At 40.1% G+C, this 18,514-nt stretch overlaps 1 protein-coding gene across 1 annotated transcript in view; it reads left to right on the top strand.

Annotated features, from left to right (window-relative positions):
- Positions 1–18,514, top strand: part of LOC137646049 (mediator of RNA polymerase II transcription subunit 23-like) — a 714,542-nt gene that overhangs the window by 602,968 nt on the left and 93,060 nt on the right. Inside the window, exons 20-21 of the mRNA XM_068379200.1 lie at positions 13,039–13,180; positions 13,669–13,768. Coding sequence (XP_068235301.1) covers positions 13,039–13,180; positions 13,669–13,768 — 242 coding nt within the window. The remainder of the gene's footprint in view (positions 1–13,038; positions 13,181–13,668; positions 13,769–18,514) is intronic.

Raw genomic sequence — 18,514 nt, 5'->3', positions numbered from 1 at the left:
AAAGAATAAACTAGTCTGAACAGTAAAAATGTGCGAATAACAAATAAAAAGGTAATAGATAACAGGGAAGAATAGGAGAAACCTTTTAGCCTTAGGGCCACCATTCCCTTAATATACTTGAAAAATGACAACAGCAGTCTACTTAACTGAGAGTTGATGTAATGGGATGCAATTTTATTGGTGAAAATTCTGTTGCTGACTTAGGAATGGAAAAGGACCACCGCTCCATGTTCAGAAATTGAAAGTCATATATACGATTTGCCAATGAGCTGTTATTATGGCTTTTAAAGATTATGGTAAGATTACTGAAATAAGTATGAATTTCAGGGAAGAAGATGAAAAATGGGAAGCATGGAACTGCTTTGATAATTATGCGAAGGCTTATAAAGCAGTCTGTGAAGTCTCAATATTAAAGTTGATAACTGGAACACTATGCAATGCTGTTCCCAGAAACCTTGACATTAACACCGTAGTGACTGGCATCAAAATGAGTCTATGGACCCCAAAATAAGCTCAATATGAGAAAAAAAGCCTAAACCACCAATGTGTATTTATAGCAGTGTCAAAGCAAGAAGATTACAATTATTTTAAATTTAGTAAAGTAATACAAGGGAAATGATGCACTATAGAGCAGGAGACTATTCTAGATTTGGCAAGAAGTCCCTTATAATTCATGCCAAATCTAAAACACATTCTATTGTTCTAAATGATATAAAGATAAAAGAAAATTTAATGGTAGATATCAAGCAGTATTTGAATTTTATTTATGGAAGAGTGGTGATTTTGAACAAAGACCTGTATGAGTTTAGTGAGGAGGAAATCTTAGATATGTGTCCTAAAGAACTATGGAAGGTTCATAAGATCCCCAGAACCAGTATGATCATTTTAACATTTGAAAATCCTGTATACATAGAAAATGAGAGAATTCCATTCCACCTGTATAAACAAAAATCTGCACAGTGCTACAATTACTTTAAATTTGGGCATCCATTTAGAGTATGCAAAAGTGAAAAGATGTTCGACAATTGTTCTGATCTTGACCATGGACCCTGCTCTTTTACTGCAAAGTGCATTAATTTTTGCCAGAATCACAAAGCAACTAATATAAATGTCCTCAATATGAAATAGAAGAAGCAGCTATTCAGAAATCAGATGCAGAGTATATCACCGTTGGTTATGCTAGGCGTCTTCTAAGCAAATCCAAAAGTTATGACAAGGCTTTAAAATCTAAGGATCCTGTACATCCAGAAAGAATTTTAACACTACCTAGACCACTTAATTGAAAGCTTCCTCTTCTTAAATCACCTAAGGCTATTACCGTGCCTCGTACTTTAGATTCAGTCTCTCTCGTCAAAAAGGCACTGCCTCTTTCCTCTAAATCCACCACACCTTAGATGAATAGCCTAAGGCTTTCATCTTGGGTAGCATTGTTGCTGAATTTAGGGGGAAGAATCTCATGCTAGAGAGCTATTGAATGTACCTGTCATAATGGAGGTATATAGCCCTAATAGCTCTCCATCTTTTAATCGAAAAAGAGGAAGATCACCATCCCTCTCCCCTCCAATAAGAAATACAAAAATACTTATTTCAAATTGGTATGATATTCTATCTGAAAAAGTTTGATGAATGTTAAAAAAATTTGAATATATCAAAGATTAATATCAGGGTTCGCCATCCTCCTCGACTAATGAATAAGAAGGTTGCAAAAAAAAATATAGAACCTAGCTTAGAAATAGAGTATCAGAGATTCCTATCAATTAAAAAACTCTGATAAGAAGACTTCTTCTAAGGACTCTTCCAAAAAGTAAACTTTTTATTTTTTCCCTCAATATTACAGAGAAATTGTTAAGGTCTAAGGGCTAAATATGAAGAACTGAAGCTCCTATTTCATGACCACTAAACTGCTGTAGCCTGTCTACAGGAGACAATGTTAGATGTCTTTACTCCATGCCCTAGAGCATACATTAATTACAGAACACCATGTAATCCTCAGGGAAGAAGTCATGGGGTAAGTCTCGTGTATGTTTGCGATGACATTACCCAAAAACATTTAAATATATGTGCCACTGTACAAGCAATAGCAGTACAAATAGATCTAAGAAGGAAATTGCCATATATTCACTATATTTACCCCCTATTGATAGTATTTCCTACGGTGATGTGGCTGAGGTGTTAAACCAACTCCCTCAACTATTTCTTCTGGGTGATATGATCAGCAGGCAGCCATTATGGGGGGACGTTTTAGCAAACTTAAAGGACTATTTGTTAGCATCACTAATAGAAAATGAAGATGTTGGGATTCTAAACACTGGTGAACCCACTCACTTCCATATCCAAACAGGTACTTTGTCATGCAATGATCTATCAAAAGCAAGCAATTTCAACGAGCAATCAAAGCAGCCCGATGTCAGTCATGGTCGTCTTTTGTTTCTTCAGTGAATAAAAGAATCCCACCTGCTGCCATATGGAGGAAAGTTCTTAAGATCTCTGGCAAATATACTCCAAATCTTTCACCAGTGTTAGAATTAATTATTAATATATTACTAATCCTATAAAAGTGAGTAATGAACTTACTGATCATTTTGATAGAGTATCTCAAAAGTCAGAAGATTCTAGAGAAGAAGAAAAGACTCAACATCACATCAAATAAAGATGAAACATAGAATTCTCATTTACAGAGAGAGAATTTGACTCTGCATTAACATCATGCAATGATACAGCCCCAGGCCCAGACAAAATTCCTAATGCAATGATAAAGCATGTGTGAAATAACACTTAAGTTTTTATCCTAAGAATTATTAACCGAATATGGCTAGACCATAGTTTCCCATCAGTTTGGGAACTGGCCATTATTTCAGCTTTTTTAAAACCTGGAAAGGACAAAGTTTTAGCTGCAAGCTACTGACCAATTGTATTGACATGTTATGTCAAATCTTGGAAAAATGGTCAATGCAAGGCTTGTATGGATACTAGAAAAGAAAGGTATTTTATCACTAGTTCAACGTGGGTTTCGAAGAATGCACTCTACAATGGATGCACTTGTTCGTCTAAAGTCATCCTTTTGTGAGTCATTTGCTTCCAAGAAACATCATATGACAGTATTCTTTGATCTTGAAAAGCATATGATACCAGATGGAGGTATGGTATCCTTAAAACTGTCCATGAGTTTGGTCTAAGAGGTGAGTTGGCTTTATTCATTAAGACCTTTCTTAAAAGACAGTTCTTTCATGTTATAGTGGGTAATACTCTGAAAGAAATTGCAAAGAAGAAGGATTCCCACAGGGTAGCATACTTAGTGTTACATTATTTGTACTAGCAATTAATGGAATTTCTTCCTTGATTCCAGATGAGGATCTCCACACACTTTTTGTGGATGACCTTTCTGTTTCATTTGCAGGAGCAAGAATGCCAACAGTTGAAAGAAAGCTTCAACTCATAATTAATCAACTTATGAGATTGGCAGATTTGAATGGCTTCAAGTTTTCTACAAGTAAAACAGTTGTCATTCATTTCTGATGCATTCATGGCATACGCCCAGATCCAGATTTATATATAAAAATCTATCGTATTCCCTGTATTGTAGAAACAAAATTTCTAGGTCTAACGTTTGACAGAAAGTTGACTTGGGGTTTGCATCTCAAAAAGTTAAATTTAAATGTTCAGAGATTTTAAATATTTTTAAAGTATCACGCCATACATCATGGGGAGCAGATTGTCAGCCTCTCGTAATATTGTATATAGGCCTTCTTTTATCAAAACTTTAATATGGATGTAAAATATATTCTTCAGCTTCTGCTACCAAGTTGAAGATTTTAGATTCCATTTGCCATACTGACATCAGATTAGCTACTGGTGCTTTTAGATCATCCCCCATCTCTAGTCTTTTAGTTGATGCAGGTGATGAGTGGCCTCTGGACTTATATTGCTAATCTACTGTGATTAGATATTGGTATAGGTTACAGAGGATTCCTAATTCACTCTCATTTGAAGCTGCCAATGGAGAGAATTTCTTTTCTTACTATGAGGCTCACTCTACAGCTCCAAAGCCATGTGGATTCAGAATGGAAGAAGTGCCAAATAGCCTGAATCTTTCCAGGAGCAGGGTACTACCTTCTAGGCTATCAGTCACCCCTCCCTGGATATTTCCATTGATCTCTCTTTGTAATTATTTCACTGGCTCTAAAGACAATATAATAAATGAAAAAAATGTGGTCCAGCTTTTTAGAACATGCAGAACAAGACAGGGATATTGGATTTATATTTACAAACGGCTCCATCTAGTCCTGGCGTTGGATTTGGGGTGTCCAATTCTCGTTCTAGTTTAAATGTGTTCTTCCTTTAGCATCCTCTATCTTTACAACAGAGCTGTATGATATCCTGACTGCTATTGAAAAAAATAGCAGTAATGAAAGAGGGTAATTTTACTAATTTAATGATGCAAAAAGTGTGTTGCAGGCATTGACCATTTCTAATCCAACCAACTCTTTAGTTTTAAAGATTTTAGAGTGGCTCTATATTTGTTGCACTGCAGGTAAAGAAGTTAAGTTTTGCTGGATCCTGGCTCATGTGGGTGTGCCTGGTAATGAAGTGCCAGACAAATTTAGCAAAAGAGGCAGCATACAAATTATTTCCTGGAAGATATCTTCTTTCTAGTAATGACTTTGTGTCTGATATCAAAAAGTCTCTTGGTGATATTTGGCAATGCTACTAGCATTCTGTTGATCAGAATAAGATGAAGGAAATAACAAATGCTATACCTCCATGGAAGTACAGTAATGCCTCACAACACAAAATTAATTTGTTCTGGAGTGGCTTTCATAACATGAATTTTTTGTGTTGAGTCACATTTTACATGTAAATTGCCTAATTCAGTCCAAACCCTACAAAACACCACATCAAATCTTATAATAAAGCTACTGTATAACCACAATGAAATACTGTACAGCCAAATATATTTGAACCACTCAATATACCTAAACTAACTGTTAATACCTGTAAAGTAAGTAGTTATTAGAACAACATAATAAATGGAAAATAATACAGCACAATACTGTAGATATACAAAACATACAGTACCATATGAACTGTACTATTATAGTTACCCCTACTATAGACTGCTGCTACATTTTCTATTGTGTGAATGCATTTTCTTCAACTTTTTTAATGGATGACTATTTTATTTTCATTCTCGGCCTGGCTGCGACAATGTTTTCTTAACACAAACTATTTTTTGCAAAATGAGTCATAAAAATATTCGCATCTCATTTCTCATCTTGAAAATTTCATAAGCAGATTCTTTCGTGAAGCGAGGTATGACTGTATGAAACATAACTCATGAGTCTGATGACTGGCAGGTGTCAGCCATTTTGTGATGATTGTTTGGTTCTTTTGACTGGGAGGCCTTTAGTTATTGAATGTCCCAGTCTTGTGGGTATCAGGGAACAATTCCTGTCTGAAGCTCATGGTGAAGATGGCAGGTACATCCTCACCAAGGTTCTTGGAGGGGACATTTTTTATGATGCCAGTGGCATTTTTAAGTTCATATTGGAAGCTGTACTTCTTACTCATTTTCATTCTTAAAGTATTTAGTAACTTTTTATTTTATTTTTTTATTTTTAAAGCATACTTAAATCAGCCCCAATGACTACTGATGTTATGATGCCAGATAATTACAAATCATTCATTCATTATTAAGATTTTGACTGATGTTTCCAGTATACCAGCTGCAGTTAAGTGAGTTTTTTTTTTTTTCTGTGATGGTATCGATAGTTCATCAGTGGCTAGTTGAATCAACGGTTGGGGAATCAGCAGATGTGGTTTAACTGTACAGTATATGCCTTTAAGTATTAAGTAGTGTCTAAATGACTTTATACATCGCCATTAATGTATAATATGCCATATAAACTACGGTATAATTTTTCAATATTAAACTTAGCCGGTGATCATATAAGCTGTCAGCTCTGCTGCCCGACAGAAAAACCTAAGGACAAAATACTCCAGCGATCGCTATACAGGTAGGGGGTGTACATCAACAGCGCCATCTGTCGAGCAGGTACTCAAGTACTCCAAGTAAACACAGAACCAATTTTCTCTCTGTCGTGCCACCGGCAAGACCTACTAAATACGCTGTTGCTTACTGGATTGATTTTCACAGTTTTGGTGAAGTACTCATTTCTAGTTATTATCTTTCGCTTTGCAGAGGTTATCTTCAATACTTCCTTGCATTCTTTGATTGAATTTTGGATTATTTGTTGACGACTTGGATAGATTTTGAATTCCCCCTTTGACTAATTCAAGATGTCTGACCCTTCTCAAGTCCCCAAATACAGAAAGTGTAGTGCTAGGGACTGTTCAAGGCGTCTTCCGAAGGCCTCTATCGATCCTCACACCATTTGTTCCAATTGTCGGGGTAAATCCTGTCAATGGGAAGATCGATGTGAGGAATGCGTTGGGCTTTCGGAATTCGATTTTCTCGAATTCCTTAAATATTCACGTAGGCTAGAGATAGATAGAGTCAGGAGGAGTTCATCTCGCTCAGTTGATTTTTCCTCTCCCCATGCCCCACAACCTATTCCTTCCCCTGTAGTGGTTGCTCCTGATCCCCCTTCTAGCACTCAACCTTCGATGGCAGATATGATGTGTGCCATCCAGGCTCTGGGTGAGAGAGTCGAGTCATTGGCGTGTGACCGCAACCAACTCATGGCAGACGTCAGGGAGTTGAAGGGTAAAAGTGCAGTGGGAAGTGAAGTGAGTGGTAGTGCTGTGAAAAGTGTTAGTGTTGCGCATGAGGGTGCGTCTGTTCGTGCCTGTCGTCCTCCCAGTCCGGGACCTCTTGCAAGCTCCCAAGCCCAGGGGAGAAGCAATGTCGTACGACCAAAGGGTTCGACAGGCTTTAATCAGCGGACAGACGTTCCCTCCGTGGTTTCGGACGTATCTTGCCAAGATCGCCCCACCCACAAGAAGACGAGAGAGCCCGTTCATTCCTCGTCTGCGGAAGAAGTTTCACGCCAGAAACGATGGACCAAGGTCTCACGGCCTCTCAAACGCAAGGTCCCTTCCGAGCAAGTCCAACGGCCCAGGTGTAGCCACTGGGTCAGTTCGGACTCGCTGCAGTCTTCAGATGACTGCACACCTCCTAAGAGAGGCAAAGTGGTACCGCAACAGGCAGTAACACCGTCTGTTGCCGCACCTGCTGCTGTAGACCCTAAGTGGTCTTTGCTACAGTCTATGCAGACACAGTTAGCATCTTTTATGCAGGAGTATCGTGCGGAGAAGGTTGACGCTGCACCCGTTAGCCTACAACCAACCACGGTTGTGCGTCCAGTAGACGCTGAGGCTACCTTCTCCCGCACTACAGCTGTGAGAGTTCCACCACCCTTGCGCAGTGTACCCTGCCAGCCGCACGTTGACGTTCACCGACGCACGGAACCCTCCGTTGACGTTCGCGAGCTACCACAACAACAGGAGGGTGGAGTTAAGTTGCTTTGTTGTGACGCTGTGCGTCAACCTCCGCAACCCACTGTGGTTACCGCTACTCGCCCGCAGCAGACTAAACAGTCAGGAGTAGAAGCTTTGCGTCCCCACACAGCTATGGTTGTTGCCAGCTCACAGACTGAACAACAGTTCCATGACGTTGCGTCCAGTGCAGTCACGCATGCACCCGTGCTGCCGGACTCAGCCGACCAGCTGATTCCTACTCCTTTGCCGCTTCCTCCTCAACATTCAGACGATGGACTCTCTGATGATGACGACGCTACACATCTTGACGACCCGCACACGGACATCGACGAACCCAAGACCACGCCTCCCTCCTTGGACTTTAGGAAAGTGCTTGCACTGTTCAAGGATTTATATCCTGATCAGTTTGTGTCTGCAGCACCACGCTCTCCTCCCTCTGAGTTCGCTTTAGGCACGCAGTCTGCCGCACCTGCCTTTACGAAGCTCGTCCTCGCCCGCTCGTCCAAGAGAGCTTTAAGAGTGCTGGGAGATTGGTTGCAGTCCAAAAAGCAACTTGGGAAGACAGCTTTCATGTTTCCCCCTGCCAAGCTTGCTTCCAGATCTAGCGTCTAGTATGCCACGGGAGAAGTTCTCGGCTTGGGAGTTCCTGCCTCTGCCCAGGGCGACTTCTCAAGTCTTGTAGACTCTCCCCGCAGGCTGGCCATGAGACGCTCCAAGATTTGTTGGACTCCTTCGGATTTAGACCATCTGATGAAAGGAGTATTCAGAGCGTTCGAAGTTTTTAACTTTTTGGACTGGTGTTTGGGAGCGTTGAGCAGGAAGACCTCCCCTTCTGACAAGGAAACTTCCATGCTCATAATGTCCTGCATGGACAAAGCCATACGGGACGGTTCTAGTGAGCTTGCGGCTTCTTTCGTTTCCGGGGTCCTCAAGAAACGGGAACACCTTTGCTCCTTCTTGTCAGCTGGAGTAACCCCATGTCAAAGGTCGGAGCTTATGTTTGCTCCTCTCTCGAAGTGCCTCTTCCCTGAGGAGTTGATCAAGGAGATTGCTGCCTCCTTGATTCAGAAAGACACACATGACCTGGTTGCGTCATCCGCACGCAAAGCCACCCCTTTGCCCTCCGTGTCTAGGCCCAGGATGGATACTCCAGCGTCAAGGTTCATTCCGCCCTTTCGTGGCAGAGCCTCCAGCAGAGGAGGTGCTCGTGCCGAAGGTCAACGTGGGAGCAAGAAGAAAGGTTCCAAGTCCTTTAGAGGCAGAGTCTGACTGCCACCTTCTTCAGACAGCAGTGGGAGCCAGGCTCAAGAACTACTGGCAGGCCTGGGAGAACAGGGGCGCAGACGCACAATCTGTGAAGTTACTCAGAGAGGGGTACAAGATTCCATTCTTGCGCAAGCCCCCTCTAGCAACAACTCCCATCGACCTCTCTCCCAGGTACAGAGAGGAGGACAAGAGACTAGCTTTGCAGCAAGAGGTGTCTCTCTTACTTCAAAAGGGAGCGGTAGTCAAAGTCCGGGACCATCAATCCTCGGGCTTCTACAACCGTCTCTTCTTAGTCGTGAAGAAGACAGGAGGGTGGAGACCGGTGCTAGACGTCAGTGCTCTGAATGTCTTTGTCACAAAGCAGACGTTCGCCATGGAGACGACAAAGTCGGTTCTAGCATCGGTCAGGAAGGAAGACTGGATGGTCTCTTTAGACCTCAAGGACGCTTACTTTCACGTCCCCATCCACCCAGATTCCCAACCTTTTCTAAGGTTCGTTTACGGGAAGGTTGTATACCAATTTCAAGCCCTGTGCTTTGGCCTAAGCACGGCACCTCTTGTTTTTACGAAACTGATGAGGAATATTGCCAAATTCCTGCATTTAGCAGACATCAGAGCCTCCCTCTATTTGGACGACTGGCTTCTAAGAGCTTCGTCAAGTCGTCGCTGTCTGGAGAATCTAAAGTGGACTCTGGATCTGACCAAGGAATTGGGCCTCCTGGTCAATATGGAAAAGTCCCAAGTCGTCCCATCCCAAACTATAGTGTACCTAGGAATGGAGATTCAGAGTCAAGCTTTTCGGGCTTTTCCGTCGGCCCCCAGAATCAGTCAAGCCCAAGAATGCATCCAGAACATGCTAAAGAAGGACCGATGTTCAGTCAGACAGTGGATGAGTCTGATAGGGACGCTTTCATCACTGGACCAGTTCATTGCGTTAGGGAGACTGCACCTCCGACCCCTTCAATTTCACCTAGCTGTTCACTGGAGAAAGGACAAGACGCTAGAAGCGGTCTCGATCCCTATTTCCGAGAAGATGAAGTCTTCACTGACTTGGTGGAAGGAGAACATTCACCTCAGAGAGGGTCTGCCACTGGCTGTTCAGACCCCCAACCACGTTCTCTTCTCGGACGCATCGGACACGGGCTGGGGTGCGACATTAGACAGTCGGGAATGCTCGGGCACCTGGAACGCGGATCAGAGAACATTACATATCAACTGCAAGGAGCTACTGGCAGTTCATCTGGCCTTGAGAAGCTTCAAGTCTCTCCTTCTAGGCAAGGTGGTGGAGGTGAACTCCGACAACACCACAGCCTTGGCGTACATCTCCAAGCAAGGAGGGACTCATTCGATGACGTTATACGAGATCGCAAGGGACCTCCTCACCTGGTCAAGAGATCTAAACCTATCTCTAGTAACGAGGTTCATTCAAGGCAACATGAATGTCATGGCAGACCGCCTCAGCCGGAAGGGCCAAATCATCCCAACAGAATGGACCCTTCACATGAATGTATGTAAGAGACTATGGGCCTTGTGGGGCCAACCTACCATAGATCTATTTGCAACCTCGATGACCAAGAGGCTCCCAATTTATTGCTCGCCGATCCCGGACCCAGCAGCAGTTCATATAGATGCCTTCCTTATGGATTGGTCCCATCTAGACCTTTATGCATTCCCCCCGTTCAAGATTGTCAACAGAGTACTGCAGAAGTTCGCCTCTCACGAAGGGACACGGTTGACGTTGGTTGCTCCCCTCTGGCCCGCGAGAGAATGGTTCACCGAGGTACTGCAATGGCTAGTGGACGTTCCCAGAACACTTCCTCTAAGAGTGGACCTTCTGCGTCAGCCACACGTAAAGAAGGTACACCCAAGCCTCCACGCTCTTCGTCTGACTGCCTTCAGACTATCGAAAGACTCTCGAGAGCTAGAGGCTTTTCGAAGGAGGCAGCCAGAGCGATTGCTAGAGCAAGGAGGACATCCACTCTTAAAGTCTACCAGTCGAAGTGGGAAGTCTTCCGAAGCTGGTGCAAGTCGGTATCAGTATCCTCAACCAGTACCTCTGTAACTCTGATAGCTGACTTCCTTTTATACCTAAGGAAGGAAAGATCTCTTTCAGCTCCCACGATCAAGGGTTACAGAAGCATGTTGGCAGCAGTCTTCCGTCACAGAGGCTTAGATCTTTCCAACAACAAAGATCTACAGGACCTCCTTAAGTCTTTTGAGACCTCGAAGGAGCGTCGTTTGGCCACACCAGGCTGGAATTTAGACGTGGTACTAAGATTCCTTATGTCAGAAAGGTTCGAGCCACTACAATCAGCCTCCTTTAAAGATCTCACTTTGAAGACTCTTTTCCTCGTCTGCTTAGCAACAGCTAAAAGAGTCAGTGAGATACACGCCTTCAGCAGGAACATCGGATTTTCATCTGAAACGGCTACATGTTCCTTACAGCTTGGTTTTCTAGCCAAAAACGAACTTCCTTCTCGTCCTTGGCCTAAATCGTTCGACATTCCAAGCCTTTCTAATTTGGTCGGAAATGAACGAGAAAGAGTCTTATGCCCTGTTAGAGCTCTTAAGTACTATTTGAGACGAACTAAATCTTTACGAGGGCAGTCAGAAGCTTTATGGTGCGCTATTAAGAAACCTTCTTTACCTATGTCGAAGAATGCAGTTTCCTATTATATCAGACTTTTGATTCGAGAAGCTCATTCCCATCTGAATGAGGAAGACCATGCTTTGCTGAAGGTAAGGACACATGAAGTTAGAGCTGTCGCAACTTCAGTAGCCTTCAAACAAAACAGATCTCTGCAGAGTATAATGGACGCAACCTATTGGAGAAGCAAGTCAGTGTTCGCGTCATTTTATCTTAAAGATGTCCAGTCTCTTTACGAGAACTGCTACACCCTGGGACCATTCGTAGCAGCGAGTGCAGTAGTTGGTGAGGGCTCAACCACTACATTCCCCTAATCCCATAACCTTTTTAATCTTTCTCTTGAAATGTTTTTTATTGTTGTTTTTGGGTTGTCCGGAAGGCTAAGAAGCCTTTCGCATCCTGGTTGATTTGGCGGGTGGTCAAATTCTTTTCTTGAGAAGCGCCTAGATTAGAGGTTTTGATGAGGTCCTTTAGTATGGGTTGCAACCCTTCATACTTCAGCTCCTAGGAGTCGCTCAGCATCCTATGAGGATCGCGAGGCTCAGTAAGGAAGACGTACTTAAAAAGGCAGAGTAATTGTTCAAGTCGACTTCCTTACCAGGTACTTATTTATTTTATGTTTGTTATTTTGAATAACTGCTAAAATGAAATACAAAATACTTAGCTCTTAAATGTAAACATATAATGCTGGTCTCTACCCACCCCCCTGGGTGTGAATCAGCTTATATGATCACCGGCTAAGTTTAATATTGAAAAATGTTATTTTCATTAGTAAAATAAATTTTTGAATATACTTACCCGGTGATCATATATTAAAGGACCCTCCCTTCCTGCCCAATAGAGACCCAGTGGACCGAGGAGAAAATTGGTTCTGTGTTTACTTGGAGTACTTGAGTACCTGCTCGACAGATGGCGCTGTTGATGTACACCCCCTACCTGTATAGCGATCGCTGGCGTATTTTGTCCTTAGGTTTTTCTGTCGGGCAGCAGAGCTGACAGCTTATATGATCACCGGGTAAGTATATTCAAAAATTTATTTTACTAATGAAAATAACATTTTAATACAAAGGCAATTGGGTAATTCAATTCCCCTTTATTTTCCATGGGAAGAATTTGTTTGGTATAAGCCTTATCACCTATAATGAATTAATGGTTTATAACGAGGTATCACTGTATATATTTCATTGATTAAATTACTTTGCGATAAAAACTCTTAAGTATATTAACCCCTTTGAGTGTCAACCCTTCACCAAATGATTTGGCACTTAAGCCCTCGTCCAATATTTTGGGCAGGACATTTTACTTTACACATCTCATCTTATCACAAAACAATATGCAAGATATGACCTTTATTAACATGTAGCTAAATAAATTTAATTTCTATTGATATACTGTACTGTATATTGTTACATAGTTTGTAAAATTTTCATATACATAAATAAGAAAAGAAAGAAAAACTAGTAATTACAGACATAATTATGCATATGGCGCTGTAGGGAGTATAATTAATGAATGTAAATTGTCTAATGGTAACTAAGAGGATTAAGTGTTAAAGACTTTTAAAACTTTCATAGTTTTTATGGTTATTTTGTATAACTCATTTCAGTGAATAAATTAAAAAAAATAATTTTAAGTACCGGGTATTTATGCAGAGTTTCTGTTTTCAGGTATGAAAAGCACATGGCTTTCCACCGTAAATATCCTGAGAAGTTTTCACCTGAAAGTATCCTGGCTGAACAGGGTACACTGACTGCACAGTATCAAACTTTACCTATATATTTTTCCAACGTTTGTTTAAGATTTTTACCTGTAAGTGTTTTTTTTATTATTATTTTGACATGCATATTTCGTGGGGGGAATTTTGGTCTTTAAAACCACTGTCTTAGTGGTACTTCAATTAATTGGTAATAGACAACAAGGCTATTTTTTATATTTGGTTTAAGGTAAAGGATTCTATAAAGATGAAATAAAAGATTTAATTTTTTCTATTGGAAATGTTTGTTGATTTTAGTTATCACATGCAAATATAGTTACAAAGATTCTCCATCAACCTAAATTACTACTCATTGAGCTCTTGCAGGTATTTATTGAGAAGACAAGTGCTCAGATTTCTTGTTTACACTCACTATATCATAGAAATTAGATTTACATATTTTATAGTTTATATATCATTTTAATGTTTTAGCTTAGTCCTGTAGTCTATTAATTTTGTGAAGAATGTAATCTATTGTTTGATTCCAATATTAGATGCTAATGTTAATATTGTTGAAAGGTATAACTTTTATTTTTTTTTTCAGGTCCTTGACATCATTAATCATAGATTTCTGGAATTGGCCCAGGTACACAAAAATTTAGAGACCATCCTTGAACGGCTAGGTATGCTCTACAAATTCCATGGTATGTATTATTTCATATATCCAAATCAATGGAGGTTTTGTGTATCAGGTTTTATTTTCTTTTAAATGACTTCAAAAGATGCATGGAATGAAGTTTTACCTGTTCTTATATGGTTCATATAAAAAATTTTATATAAGGCTTTCAGGTATCTACGAACTTGTCTGATTAGTGCAAATTCTCAGAGCACACAATTGAAAATACCAAAGATGAGCAGTGAGGTAAAGATATAAAGCAGAATACACAGAGAGTGGAAACGTAAGGTAGTAATGAATATATTGTTAGTCGTTAGTCACAGCCATCAAATTCAAGAATTAGTCTTTCACTTTACCTTATTTTAAGTATTGTTCTGTCTGATCTTACACTGCTCATCTTAATTTGTTGGACAGTAACTTACTATCTATTGAACTCCTTATTCCTTATTCTGGAATAAGGAGTTGTTCAATTAGTTCGTTGTGCATGTTGCATGAGATTTTTCATATTTCTGACCATCCTTTACATTTAGATCTTCCCGGATAATACCATCCTTTTCGTAATATTAGGTATGCAGTTAATTCTTATAGTCATGCCTTTTCTATCATGAGGCTCAATAATATACAGTATTTTAGAAGCTTTATTCCAGATGTGACCAGGTTGTGGAATGATCTTTCTAATTGGGTCGTTGAATCAGTAGCACTTCAAAAGTTCAATCTTTCAGCAAATGTTTTTATGTTGAACAGGCTGATATGTCTTTTTATAATGTATACATGAAAGGACTGTTTTGATGTTGTTACTGTTTTTAAAATATTTTATTTGGTTGTTCATTACTTCTCGTTTAATTTGTTTATTTCCTTATTTCTTTTCCTCCTAGGCTATTTTTCCCTGTTAGAGCCCTTGGGCTCGTAGTATCCTGCTTTTCCAACTAAGGTTATAGCTTAGCTGATAATAATAATCTATCTATTTACCAAAGCACTCCCCCCAATCTGGGCCCAATTTGGGGATTAGCTGACATCAAACAAATAAACTAAAATGTACCTTTCCTCACTCTGCTCCTCCCAGCTTGACGAGGGATTCAGCCTAGTTTGGCTGATACTGCTAGAGGGCCACAGACCACCCTCCCCCATTATCCACCACAAATGAAGTTTCATATGCTGAATCCCCTACTGCTGCTACCTCCACGGTCACCAAGGCGACCGGAGGAAGCAGCAGTTCTTATCTGAACTGCGTCACAATCACTCGCGCGTTCATTCCTATTTCTAGCATGCTCTCTTGCCTCTCTTACATCTATTCTCCTATCACTCAGAGCTTTCTTCACTCCATCTATCCACCCAAACCTTGGCCTTCGTCTTGTACTTCTCCCATCAACTAACTCTTGCATTCATTACCTTCTTAAGGAGACAGCCACTTTCCGTTCTCTCAATATGGCCAAATCACCTCAGCACATTCATATCCACTCTAGCTGCTAAATCCTTTCATACACCCGTTCTCACCCTCATTACTCCATTCCTACCCTTATCTAATCGAGATACACCAGCCATACTCCTCAGACACTTCATCTCAAACAAATTCAATTTCTGTCTCTCAGTCACTTTCATTCCCCATAACTCTGATGCATACATTCTTGTTGGTACAATCACTTTTTCATACAGAACTCTCTTGACATTCAGTCCTTACTCTATTCTTCACTACTCCCTTCACTGCCCCTAACACTTCGCATTCTTCATTCACTCACTGACGTACATCTGCTTTCACTCCACCATTTGCTGCAACAACAGACCCCAAGCACTTGAACTGATCTACTTCCTCTGTAACTCTCCATTCAACATGACACTCAACCTCGCATCACCTTCACTTCTCGTACATCTCATAACCTTTCTCTTACCCACATTAACTCTCAACTTCCTTCTCCCTCATACCCTTCCAAACTCCATCACTAATCGACCAAGCTTCTCTTCCAAGTCTGCAACCAGTACAGTATCATCTGCAAACAACTACTGATTTACCTTCCATTCATAATCACTCTCATCTATCAGTTTCAATCCTCGACCAAGCACTTGAGCATTCACCTCTCTCACCCCTCCATCAACAAACATATTGAATAACCATGGTGACATTACACATCCTTGTCACATCCCCTCTCACTGGAAACTACTCGCTCTCTTCATTAGGTGAAGATAATAATAATAGTAATGATAATGGTAATAATGAAGTAAAATCTGCACACACGATACAAAGTAAAAGTAATGAATATGAAATGTCGAGCACTATTGAATTATAATCAACCTCACACAGACTGCTTATTTTTATTATATTTTAGAATACATATGCAAATTTTAATTATAGAGCTTATCAGTTCTCCTCCCAAGAAATAAAAATCATCCAAGTGTCATATCATTATCAATTCCACCATAAATAACTAGCCTAGTATCTTTAGATTTCTCTTTGAAATTAATCAAGTTTTAAGCACTCTACCTCACTTTTCCTGAGAAAAACTGAGCTAAACACACTAGTCACAGTGGTTATTTCAAACATAGTACACTGAAAGCTAACAAATCCAGAGTAAGACTAAGCCCTAGAACGGTAACCCTCCATTTCCGTAACATGAAAGGTAACCCTGGGTGAATTTCACCCGGTAATTAAATAATTAAAATAAAATACTTATCCTGAAAATCTTGTTATTTGGAACACATACGAATGAAATATAACTCCTTCTCTCTTATTGAGGCTATTATAAATGAAATCCTCCTGTAAATCATATTTTTATTTTTTTTTTCAAAAATACAGAAAAAAAATAGACTTTTCTTGGAGTACTTTACTAATTAAATTGACAAAAAAAAAAATTATTTCCGAATTTTGTTTTTTGTTGGTGTAGAACTCTCTACTGTCATGGGACTACGTACTGGCTGAATCCCATCTCCCAAGCTCGTATACAATCTGTATGGGAGACAGACAAAAAATGGTAAATTTTTCAGTACATACCAAATTAATTTTTTTCTATTCAACACTTGCAGTATGGCAAATTATGCTTCAAATGACTCAAAGTACATCAATGAAACACATACAGTACTATATATACACTCACCTGTTAGATACAGTCACCACAGACGTGACGTGGCCCATGGGGTGATTAGGGCCTTCCCGAGCTGCAGCATGAATTTCTGGCGTGATATGACTTGCCCCCTCTTTCCATATTCTCCTTGTATAAAATGTAAGAGTTTACATTGGCAGCATTCACCATTCCATAAAAAATACAGAGTAACACTGGGAGAATTCCACCCGTATGTACAACATACGGGAACAGTAACCCTGGGAGAAATTCTCCCGAAATGCGTTCTAGCCAAAAAACCAGCCGAGAGCGCGGGACCACACACCCTTCACCAACCAAGTCAGATAAGGCACTGAAGGTACTGAGCCACTGGAGTCCCTCCCCCAACCCCTTGGGGGGGTACTACGTCATTGCCAGATTCAGTTGGGTGAATATCTCCCCAGGTTACCATTCTAGGGTAACACAATAAAACTTATGACAATTTGGGAAGGGATACATCTTATGATTGCTGAGATGGCAGAAAAACTAAATAACAAAGAACCCCTAGTGCTTCACTTCTTGCAGTTAACTGATAGAGTATCTCATTACTTTACAAGAGGCATCTGCCTATTGAAAGGAAACACAATGTGATTTTTTTAATTTTAAGGATAAATATCAATAAACTGAGCTTCTGGAAAAGAAGAAATATGAACATTAGAGGAGGTTCATAGAAATAGTTATCTTACTGTATATGCATTAACATTTTGTTAATTTTTATTCTTATTTATAATGTAATTATGAATTTTTATAGTTTACTATTTACTACTAAAATATTTAGGACTACAGTACGGTATTATAAAGTGAGCACCTGGTACTAATAGAATATCAGGAAAAAATATGTTAGAATAATTTCTCTGAAGTCAGTCTGTAGATTGGATATGCAAGGAAGAAAACTCCATCTATTCTTACAACTTAAAAGATTCTATAATATAAATTAATTGCATGCTCTGCATGAGAAGTCTTTTTATTATATGTTAACTGGGTTTCTAGGTCTCCAACATCAGCTGCCTTTTGCAATGCATTCGGTATATTGTGAACAGATGTTGAAGATTCATCAGCCAAGTTGGTGGCCATGATTCCTCAGGCTTTGGTGCATAAATTTCATATTATTATTATTATTATTATATTATTATTATTATTATTATGTGCATGAGTGTTGAAATTCAAGGGGTATTAGTTTGTTTATTGTAGTTGGAAAGGTGTACGTTAGAGTACCTGATTAATAGGATTAAGGATAAAACAGAGACTGCAATCTTAGAAGTACAGGGTGGTTTTAGAAGAGGTAGGGATTGTATGAATCAGATTTTTACAGTTAGGCAGATATGCAAGAAATATTTAGCAAAAGGTAAGGAGGTGTATGATGCGTTTATGGATCTGGAGAAAGCGTATGATAGAGTTGATAGGGAAGCGATGTGGAATGTGATGAGGTTATATGGAGTTGGTGGAAGGTTGTTGCAAGCAGTGAAAAGTTTCTACAAAGATAGTAAAACATGTGTTAGGATAAGAAATGAAGTGAGCGATTGGTTTCCGGTGAGAGTGGGGCTGAGACAGGGATGTGTGATGTCGCCGTGGTTGTTTAACTTATATATTGAAGGAGTGGTAAGAGAGGTGAATGTTCGAGTGCTTGGATGAGGATTGAAACTGGTAGACGAGAATGACCATGAATGGGAGGTATAGCAGTTGTT

This window comes from Palaemon carinicauda, chromosome 8 (genome assembly GCF_036898095.1).
Source record: "Palaemon carinicauda isolate YSFRI2023 chromosome 8, ASM3689809v2, whole genome shotgun sequence".
Classification (NCBI taxonomy): domain Eukaryota; kingdom Metazoa; phylum Arthropoda; class Malacostraca; order Decapoda; family Palaemonidae; genus Palaemon; species Palaemon carinicauda.
Note: the sequence above shows the minus strand (reverse complement) of the source record. Positions and strands in the feature narration are given on the sequence as shown.